Here is an 11732-nt window from a genome sequence, read left to right as displayed (position 1 = left end):
AGAATTCATCTTTTACTTCTTATAAAATCCTTTCAAACTTTACTTAATCTTATAAAAATGTCTATCTCTGCTTATAACTAACACGTATTGAGCCATAAAATACTGAAGGAGATAAATTTTTTATTTCGTTTTTGAGTTGGGCATCTCACTATATTGCCCAAGCTGGTCTCTAATTCCTGGGCTCAAGCAGTCTTCCAGCCTCAGGCTCCCAAGTAGACGGGATTGCAGGCACATGTCACCACACCCGGTAATTAATTAGTATTAAAATAAACTACCTATCTCTGTCAGTATTGTTTAATATTGTTTTAGTATTATGGCCAAAGAGATAAAACAATTGAATTAAAATGAGATTAATAAAACAGGAAAGATGAAGTAAAAATGATTGTCATATGCATCTAGCAAACCCCAAATCAATTAAAAGAGTTAAATTAAAAAGAAAACAAAACATATTTATAAAAGGTAATTATACACAGCTATAAATACATGCGGATTGTTTAGGGAAACATAAGATGTTTCTAAAATATAATTAATGAAAAAGAAATACACAATGAAATAAATACAGTTGGTTAATAAACATATGGAAAATACTTTATTTTATTAAAATGACAATGACAATTTAAACATCAAAGGGATACTATTTTCACCTATCAAATTCACACAGATTTGAAATATAATACTAATGGTATTGGGAATAGGTATGTTTCTGATAAAAGTGCAAATAATAATTCTTACAATCCATGAATGCAAGATATCTTTTCATTTATTTGTATCTTCTTCAGTTACATTTAACAATGTTTTAGAGTGATAAGATCCTTTACCTCATTGGTAAAATTTATTCCTAAGTATTTTTATTTATTATAGCTATTGTAAATGAGACGTTTCCTGATTCTTTTTCAGATAGTTTGTTGTTAATGTATAGAAACACTACCAATTGTTGTATATTGATTTTTTAATCCTTCAACTTTACTGAATTTGTTTATTAGTTCTAACAGTTATAACAGTTTTCTGGTGGAGTTATTGGGGACTTTTAGATACAAGTTCACATGATTCGCAAACTGAGACAATTTGATTTCTTTCTTTCCAATTTGGATGCCTTTCCTGATTCATTCTTGGTAGACTGTTTTTTTCTATGAATTTATTCATTTCTTCTAGGTTATCCAATTAGTGTAAATAATTATTTATAGTAGTATCTTTCAATTCTTTGCATTTCTGTGGTATCTGTTGTTAAGGTTTCCTCTTTAACTTCTAACTTTATTTTGGTAGTCTTCATATTTTTTTTTCTTAGTCTAGCTAAAGGTTTATTGATTTTGCTCATCCTTGTTAACTAAACCAAACCTCTCATTTCATGAAATCGTATACTTTTTATTTCTTTTTTTTTATTATTTTTTATCATTATACTTTAAGTTCTAGGGTACATGTGCATAATGTGCAGGTTTGTTACATATGTATACCTGTGCCATGTTGGTGTGCTGCACCCATCAACTCGTCAGCACCCATCAACTCATCCTTTACATCAGGTACAACTCCCAATGCCATCCCTCCATCCTCCCCCCTCCCCATAATAGGCCCCGGTGTGTGATGTTCCCCTTCCCGAGTCCAAGTGGTCTCATTGTTCAATTCCCACCTATGCGTGAGAACATGCAGTGTTTGGTTTTCTGTTCTTGCGGTAGTTTGCTGAGAATGATGGTTTCCAGCTGCATCCATGTCCCTACAAAGGACACAAACTCATCCTTTTTTATGGCTGCATAGTATTCCATGGTGTATATGTGCCACATTTTCTTAATCCAATCTGTCACTGATGGACATTTGGGTTGATTCCAAGTCTTTGCTATTGTGAATAGTGCCACAATAAACATATGTGTGCATGTGTCTTTATAGCAGCATGATTTATAATCCTTTGGGTATATACCCAGTAATGGGATGGCTGGGTCATATGGTACTTCTAGTTCTAGATCCTTGAGGAATCGCCATACTGTTTTCCATAATGGTTGAACCAGTTTACAATCCCACCAACAGTATAAAAGTGTTCCTATTTCTCCACATCCTCTCCAGCACCTGTTGTTTCCTGACTTTTTAATGATTGCCATTCTAACTGGTGTGAAATGGTATCTCATTGTGGTTTTGATTTGCATTTCTCTGATGGCCAGTGATGATGAGCATTTTTTCATGTGTCTGTTGGCTGTATGAATGTCTTCTTTTGAGAAATGTCTATTCATATCCTTTGCCCACTTTTTGACGGGGTTGTTTTTTTCTTGTAAATTTGTTTGAGTTCTTTGTAGGTTCTGGATATTAGCCCTTTGTCAGATGAGTAGATTGCAAAAATTTTCTCCCATTCTGTAGGTTGCCTGTTCACTTTGATGGTAGTTTCTTTTGCTGTGCAGAAGCTCTTTAGTTTAATTAGATCCCATTTGTCAATTTTGGCTTTTGTTGCTGTTGCTTTTGGTGTTTTAGACATGAAGTCCTTGCCCATGCCTATGTCATGAATGGTATTACCTAGGTTTTCTTCTAGGATTTTTATGGTATTAGGTCTAACATTTAAGTCTCCAATCCATCTTGAATTAATTTTCGTATAAGGAGTAAGGAAAGGATCCAATTTCAGCTTTCTACTTATGGCTAGCCAATTTTTCCAGCACCATTTATTAAATAGGAAATCCTTTCCCCATTTCTTGTTTTTCTCAGGTTTGTCAAAGATCAGATGGCTGTAGATGTGTGGTCTAGAATAATCAATGCAGAGAAGGCCATAAACAAACTGACAGCGATTAAAGTCCATATGAACTTTAAAGTAGTTTTTTCCAATTCTGTGAAGAAAGTCAATGGTAGCTTGATGGCGATGGCATTGAATCTATAAATTACCTTGGGCAGTATGGCCATTTTCATTGATTCTTACTATCCATGAACATGGAATGTTCTTCCATTTGTTTGTGTCCTCTTTTATTTCATTGAGCAGTGGTTTGTAGTTCTCCTTGAAGAAGTCCTTCACATCCCTTTTAAGTTGAATTCCTAGGTATTTTATTCTATTTGAAGCAATTTTCAATGGGAGTTCACTCATTATTTGGCTCTCTGTTTGTCTGTTATTGGTGTGTAAGAATGCTTGTGATTTTTACACATTGATTTTGTATCCTGAGACTTTGCTGAAGTTGCTTATCAGCTTAAGGAGATTTTGGACTGAGACGATGGGGTCTTCTAAATGTGCAATCAGGCAGGAGAAAGAAATAAAGGATATTCAATTAGGAAAATAGGAAGTCAAATTGTCCCTGTTTGCAGATGACATTGGAAAATGATCTGTGTGCACTTCAGAAGAATGTATATCCTACTGCTGTTGGATGAAATGTTCTGTATATGTTTCTTAAGTCCTTTTGGTCTAAAGTATAGTTAAAGACCAGTATTTCCTTACTGATTTTCTTTCTGGGTGATCTAATGTTGAAAGTGTGGCCTCGACACGCCCCACTTTTGTATTTTTGTATTGCAGTTTATCTCTTGTTTCCCTACCAACAATGTAAAAGAATTCCCTTTTCTCTTCATTCTTGCCAGCATTTGCTACTTTTCGTTATATTTGATATTAGCCATCTTAACTTGGGTGATATGATTCTGCATTATGACTGTGGTATGTATTTCCCTGATGAATAGTGACGTTGAGTATCTTTTCATATATTTGTCAGCCATTTGTATGTCTTCTTTTAAGAAATGTCTGTTCAGATTGTTTGCCCATTTTAAAATCAGATTATATTATTTTTGCTGTTAAGATGTTCAGTACCTTGTGTACTCTGGATATTAATCCCCTGTGAGGTAAATACTTTACAAATAGTTTCTCCCATTCTATGGGTTGTGTTTTGCTCTCTTAAATTTTTTCCTTTGCTGGGCAGATAACTTTGTTTGATATAACCCCACTTGTTTAATTTTGCTTTTGTTGCCAGTGCTTTCGAAGTCTGAGAGACAACTGCACCCCCATGTTTATTACAGCACTATCCACAATAGCAAAGATATGGAATCAACCTAGGTGTCAACAACAGATGAATAGATAAAGAAAATGTGGTATATATACACCATGAAATACTATTCAGCCATAAAAAAGAATAAAATCTTGTTATTCATGATAACATAGGACTGAAGGACACTATGTTAAGCGAAATATGCCTGAAACAGAAAGTTAAACATTTATTGTTCTTACTCATATGTGGAAGCTAAGAAAAGTTGATCTCATAGAAGTAAAAAGTGTAACAGAGGATACAAGAGGCTAAGGAAGGTAATGAAAAAGAAGAGAGAAGGGTAAATTTGTTAAAAGATACAAAATCACAACCATAGGAACACTTTTTAGTGTTCTATGCTACAGTAATATATCATATAATTTCAAATTGCTAGAAGAAGGATATTGAACATTCCCAATACAAATAAATGACAAATGTTTTAGATGATGGATACACCAATTATCCAGATATGGTCATCATACATTATACATACCAAAAACATCACCATATATCCCATGGATATAGGTAAACATTATTTGTCAATAAAATAAAATAATACATTTTAAAAATATTTGCTCTTATGTTTAGTGCATATATATTTAAGATGTTATATCCTCATGATGAAACATCCTTTTAATCATTACATAATGACCTCCTCTGTCTTTTTATAGTTTTACTTACATTTCATCTCTTTAAATATGGCTACCCCTGCTCTCTTTGGTTTTCATTTGCATGGAATATCATTTTCTATTCCTTTATTTTCAGTCTATTTATGTCCTTAAATATGAAGCAAATCTCTTGGAGGCAGTATGTAGTTTGATTTTATCTTTTTATTCATTTAGCCACTCTGTGTCTTTTGTTCAGATAATTTAATTCATTCACATTCCAGATAACTGTTGGTAGGTAAGTAGAGTCATCCCTCGATGACTTTAGGCAATAAGTTCCAAGACCTCCCTGTGATTATCAAAATCTATAGATGCTTAAGTCCCTTACATAAAATGTCATAGTATTTGCATATAATGTATGTGCATCCTGTTGCATGATTTATACTAACTCTAGATAACTTATAATATCAAATAAAATGTAAATAGTTGTTATACTGGTTTTAAAATTTTGTATTATTTTTATTGTTGTGATGTTATTTTATTTATTTATTTATTTATTTTTGATATTTTTGATCTGTGGTTGATTGAGTCCATGAATATAAAAACCTATGAATACACCAGAAAACTGACTGTGCTTAGTACCTCCATTTTATTAATTGTTTTCTGGTTGTTTTTTACACCCTTTGTTCCCTTCCTTTTCTTTTGCTTCATCTTTCTCTTTTGTCTTCATTTATTCATAGTTTATTTTCTCCAGTATATGCTTTGTTTTTTTATGTTTTTTATGTTGTTTGTTTTTGTAAATGCTCTATAGGTTTTTGATTTGTAGTTACCATAAGGATTGCATAACACATCTTATGGTTATCATAGACTATTTTAAGTGAATAAATACGTAACTTTGATTGCATTTAAAAAGTCTACACTTTTATTCTACCTCCTCCCCACATTTTGTGTTTTTACTGTCAACAATTTACACAATTTATGTTATTTATTTTTAAACAAATTTCTGGATTTTTAAAAATGATTTCAATCTCTTCATCAAATTTCTCCATTTCTTTGTTTGCTGTTTGCTTGATTTTGTTGAATTATTTCTCTGTACATTCTTGAACTTTACTGCACTTCCTTAAGACAATTATTGTAAAGTCTGTGTCTGGTAGTTCATAGGTCTCTGTTTCTTTGGAGACAGATACTGGAAAATTGTTGTGTTCCTTTGGTCGTGATATTCCCTTTTGGTTTTTCACGTTTCTTGTTGTCTTAAGTAGATTTCTCTGCATTTGTTGGAGCAGTCATCTCTTCCAGACTTTACAGACTGGTTTCAATAAGGAAAGAACTTCCCCTGTGTGGAGGTGTGAGGGAATTGGCTGAGTAAAACACAACAGCTCTGACTATTGTGACGGTGCAGCAGTGTTTGTGTAGCTCTATCAGCTGAGGTTGGCATTGATGAAGATTGAAGGGAACTTCAGTAGCCAATGATGTAGATATTTGAAGTGGTGACAAAAATTGTTGTGGTTTTTGGTGGCTATGGCTGCTAAAGTCCTTTCTATCTCTTTTTCTCCCACTGGGGATGTTGTGGCTGAGGGAATCCCTCTTGGCACTGGATCCAGCTTGAGAAACTGCTTGTGGTGATTTTGGCATAAATGTCTGACGAGGGGTACCCTAGTGGAAGCCATGGATCTGAAGCCATAAGTGCAGGTATGAATGGAGGTACTACGATCTGTGGTTTGGGATAGTAATGGCAGCAGTATCTAGGCCCAGGAATTCCAGTGCCCAAACTATAATGATATGCAAGGTGCAGGTGCTTTTGAAATAGCCAGGGACCTTGTGATGGAAGTATGGGTAAGTGCAGAGCTGCAGTGGCTCTGGGTTTGAGGTAGAAACTAGTTCTCTATGGTGGCTGATCTGGTACTCAGCACACAGTCACTCACAAAAACCATCTTGGTTCTAGGACCAGAGTTCATATACCTAGAATGTATAATTTTATTTTTGGAGTCAGACACATAGTTTTTTGAATTGAAATATATGGGGACAAGGGGATGAGAGTGAGATTTTATAATATTAACAACCATAAAGGTATCTTCATGAATTTTCATTTTGGAAGCTACAAGAAAAATGAGTGTAGGTAGATATGGAAAGTCTGAATTACTGGTTTCTTAGAAGACACTGCATATGAGTGCTGACTTAGACATTAATATTGTAAAGAAGACAGAGAACTAAACATGAGCTCACAGTGAGTGCCAAATCATTTAAATCAATCATACGACAAAAATGTGACAGGTATTTTGAGGATTCACTTTATTTCAGTTACATCAAAAGCCATTGTACTACCTAGATAAATTACATATCTATCAAGCTCCTCTGTAGGACAAATGAGTCTTTCATTGGCAACTTTTATAACTCAGCCAACATTTTAAAAATCAATAATTTATTATTTTTGGTACTACATTAAAAATATTCTTGCCTATCTGACTACCGTAATCTTATTGCATTTTACTTGCCTTCATCTCAGTGTATCTAATAACTCTATACTTAAAAGAAACCTTTAAAAATATAAAAAATAATTGTTTCTCTGCTACTATTATTATTATTATTTTGAGATGGAGTCTCACTCTGTCACCCAGGCTGGAGGGCAGTGGCACAATCTCAGCTCACTGCAGCCTCTGCCTCAGCCTCCTGAGTAGCTGGGATTGCAGGGATGCACCACCACGCCTGGCTAATTTTTTGTATTTTTGGTAGAGGCAGGGTTTTGCCATGTTAGTCAGACTGGATTCAAATTCCTGACCTCAAGTGATCCACATGCCTCGGCCTCCCAAAGTGCTGGGATTACAGGCATCAGCCACCATGCCCAGCCTCCGCTATTATATTTTTAACCTAAGTGTCTTCTCTAGAATTCACAAAAGCTTTCCAGAGTTTTTTCATGGATATCTTCATTTCTTTGTTTCTCAGAGTATAGATAATTGGATTCAAGATAGGAGTGATGATGGTGTAAAATACAGCAAGGAACTTATCTACAGAGTAGTTGCTGAAGGGCCAGATATAGATGAAGATGCACGGGCCAAAGAAGAGAATCACCACTGTGATGTGAGCAGTCAAAGTGGAATGGGCTTTAGATTGCCCAGTAGGAGAGTGGTTCTTAATGGTTATGAGGATCAGACTGTAGGAGATAAGCAAAATAATGAAACAGCTCAGGGAGATTATGCCACTGTTGGCAACAATGACTATTTGTACAAGATATGTGTCTACACAGGCAAGCTTAGTAACTAAAGGGAGGTCACAAAAAATGCTGTCTACCACATTGGGACCACAAAAGGGCAAGTTCACAGCAAAGGGTATCTGAAGCCCTGAGTGAAGGAGACCCAAGAGCCATGAGGTCACTACAAGCAAAACACATACCTTCTTGTTCATGATGGTCATGTAGTGTAGGGGCTTACAAATGGCCACATATCTGTCAAAAGCCATGGACACCAACAGTACCATTTCAACCCCACCCAGTAAGTGAAGGAGAAATATCTGAGTGAAGCACCCAGCAAAAGAAATTATCTTCTGCTTTTTTAACAAGTTCAGTATCATCTTAGGGGTGGCAAAGGAAGCAAGGGTCATATCTACAAAAGAGAGATTACCAAGGAGAAAATACATGGGAGTATTCAGGTTAGGGGTGTTAAACACTGTGACTATAATAAGAAGGTTACCCAAAACTGTGACCACATAGATAACAGAGAAGAGGGCAAAGAGAAGAAACTCTATATCCTGGGAGCTGGTCAGTCCCAGCAAAATGAATTCTGACACTTGAGATTGATTTAATAGTTCCATGGACTCCATCATACAGCTCGCTCTTAGATAACCTGTAGAGAGAAAGAAAAGATCACTCATACCATGGAGTATGAGTGAAAAATAAAGAGCCATTTGAAAAACCAAACTTATGTATTCCTTTGGATCTTTCAATAAATTGACCTTGAAATTTAGTGTCAGTATCTATTAAGTCTAAAAAAGAAGACGTATAGTCTAAGCTGTCCACTTCCATCCAAGAGCAATAACCTGTTGATGCCACTGGTTTCCCGGAAGCAAACCACAAGCTCTGGAGTGTATAAGTGTATCTTCATAGTACAAAAGATATAGAACCATCCTCAGGAAATCTGTGGTTTTCTGGGTTGAAAGACAGTTTAGTCTGAATTCCTTGGAGAACAAAGGGTTTCAGCACAGCCTCTACTCTTTCAAACTCAAAATTTTAAATTTGAATGGATATTGGAATTGTCGTTTTCCCATAATGACCTTAAGAAATTCTGTTTTTGTTCTGAATCATCCCCAGAGTTTTGAAGGGACTCTGACCCAGCAGATTTAAAGCTGCTCTAGATATGTGAGTTAGTGAGGTTTCAAGTAATGCAGACTGCTGTGTTTTTCCTCGTTATCTTCCACCAACCCATAAGTGGGCTTCTAGTCTTGTAACTCTCTTAGAAAGTCTTTTTGGCAAATATTATTTTTTCTGATGTGACTGCTAGTACTCATGGCCTCCTGTGGCTGAAACCCATATTTCTAAATAGTTTCTATAAGGTGAAAGGAGGCTGAGATTAAGCAACATGGATAAATACTCTGGGTCTATGTGTCCCTGTCACATTCTAACAAGAGCCGCATTTTACAGAGGAAGCAAGAAAGACACTGTGAGCAAAAGTGACATACTTGTGACATCTAACATCTTGATTCTTGCTTCCAGTTCACATATCACACCCCCTTTATTTATAAAATTGTATACCTTGAGCAAACCAGGTTTAACAATTTATACATGAACCTAGTCTTCACTAGAACATCATTCACATTTATTTATGTAACACTGATCTGGTAATGAGTGGCAACAGCCTCCATACTGGAGCATTCAGACTGGGGAATATGACTGTAACTACTATATGGCTAAAATGAGTAGACCATTATGTTCCAATCTGGAAAATAATATTGTGTGTGTGTGTGTGAGAGAGAGAGAGAGAGAGAGAAAGAGAGAGACAGATTATGCAAAAACTTCTGATTAAGAAGCAGAATAATTAATTGCACAAAAAAGAGAGGTCAGATTGAAAGTCATGTATTCTACGCTTCCATGTGCTAAGATGTGAGAAGAATCAGTAGGCTATTTGGAAAGAACATTCAAATGAAGATGGCAGACTGGGACTGACAACCACCTTTGTCTCCAACAGCTGTCTTATCTTTCCCTCTGGGTCTCAGTTTCACGATTGGTAAAACCAGGTTGTTGAGTTCAAATCCTGAGTTACTTCTCAGGCCCAATACTTCAGAGGCCTGTCATTAATGTCCTATTATCTTTTATGAATCTATTATTCTATCCCCATTGCAGGGTTTTATTATTTGTTAGCTAATTTGATTTTAACTTTGAATCAACTCAAATATAAATATCAGGTATAGCTGTGTGAAAAATAGTTGTCTAAAATTTGTCTGTGATATATCTTTATCTCCTTTCTTACAAAGTTTTTAAAAATTGTGACATTGTCTTTGCTCTAGGGCCATATTACCCTATTTTGCTCCCTAGAGCTCATGTCACTTGGTCACTTGACTGTGCTGGTCCTCCCCAAAATTAATATTAATATAGTTAACATTAACTTTAAGCCCTAATATATTTATCTACTATGTATGCTTCAGAAAGTTTAAAATATATAGAACCTTTGAGATCTTTCACTTCTCAGAATTTGTCATGAGGATTATGAGTGTGCTATAAAATCTTCATGGTAACAGTACTGTAGATACACAAAAGTTGAAACATTCCAAATGTTCTAAATTGAGGCTTACTTTCTTAAATGGATTACAGAAAATTATAGGATGTAATATTGCATATTTAATGAAATAATACTTGAGAAAACTATTTAACAACATGAAAATATTTACATCATTTTAAGTTAAAAACAGTATGAACCCACTTTGTAAACATTATATAAGCATATACATACAAAATTTATACATTTCTTTTTTTTTATTTTCCTTTAAGTTCTAGGGTACATGTGCACAACATGCAGGTTTGTTACATATGTATACATGTGCCATGTTGGTGTGCTGCACCCATTAACTCGTCATTTACATTAGGTATATCTCCTAATGCTATCCCTCCCCGCTTCCCCCACCCCACAACAGTCCTCAGTGTGTGATGTTCCCCTTCCTGTGTCCAAGTGTTCTCATTGTTCAGTTCCCACCTATGAGTGAGAACATGCAGTGTATATTGCTTAAAATATTGGATAATGCCACAACTATGAACAAAGAGCTTATTTTTGCTATGGTGATGTGACTAGTCCCAAAAGAACTTCATGCTGAAAATATTCCTTCATAAAAATGCCAGGACCTAAAAACACTTGTGCTCAGATACATATTTTTGGAGTAAGAGAGTGTTCAGAAGATGTCTGTAAACAAAGAAAGTGAAACAGAACAGGCAAGTTCGCTTTTTATTATTTAATCTAGTTTAGTTCCAAATTGTTGCAGTCTTTCATAATTTGGGGAATAATATGCCCAAGGCTATGCAAGAAAGTGCTGGAAGCAGTCAGTGGTTTCGCTATAGTAATTATAAGATGAGGGCCTCAGAACTTCTTGTCTGAGCTTGACAGTGGCTTGTTTAAATAGATTAATTATAGGACAGTTTTATTAACCCTATTATATTCTGACTTTTGAAATCAAGTAGTGTTTATTTGTAAATATATAAGATAACTTATAATTAGATATGATGCTTTATAATAGGAAAACATAGGCAAGACGATACTTAAAGATAGCTGTGATAGTGATGAGTGGGGGAAGCAGTTCTCACTAACACTCAGGTGGCGTGATCCCCAGGACTCAACCATTCACTCACACTCTGTCCTTAGGCAAATTACTTCAGTGAATGAGGACTTGGGAAAGCAAATCAGTGTGAGATCAAGAAATGGAGATAATGGGTGGGACATTCATTTTAAGAAATTTCAGGGTAAAGACACAGGCGTGATAACATAGCAGACAGAATGGAAACTGAATTAAGACTGATCTTCCTGGAATGGTGAAGATTTAAATACATTTCATATTGATATAAAATAGTCAAAAGATCTTAAAAATGCAATAAAGGTCTTTTTAACAAATCATACTAGAAAAATTGGATATGCCCAACAATGGGTAAAAAATTAAGATCAACCTATACCTCACAACCTCTACAAAAATT

General features: G+C 35.2%; 1 protein-coding gene across 1 annotated transcript; it reads right to left on the bottom strand.

Moving 5' to 3' along the window:
* Positions 1–7435: 7435 nt before the first annotated feature.
* On the bottom strand, positions 7436–8389 carry LOC105499221 (olfactory receptor 4K17). The gene has a single exon (XM_011771730.2). The coding sequence runs from the start codon at positions 8384–8386 to the stop codon at positions 7436–7438; it is 951 nt and encodes a 316-aa protein (XP_011770032.2). The 5' UTR covers positions 8387–8389.
* Positions 8390–11732: the final 3343 nt, after the last annotated feature.

Source organism: Macaca nemestrina, chromosome 7 (assembly GCF_043159975.1).
Source record: "Macaca nemestrina isolate mMacNem1 chromosome 7, mMacNem.hap1, whole genome shotgun sequence".
Classification (NCBI taxonomy): domain Eukaryota; kingdom Metazoa; phylum Chordata; class Mammalia; order Primates; family Cercopithecidae; genus Macaca; species Macaca nemestrina.
The sequence above is the reverse complement of the archived record's forward strand: the minus strand, read 5'-3'. Positions and strand labels throughout refer to the sequence as shown.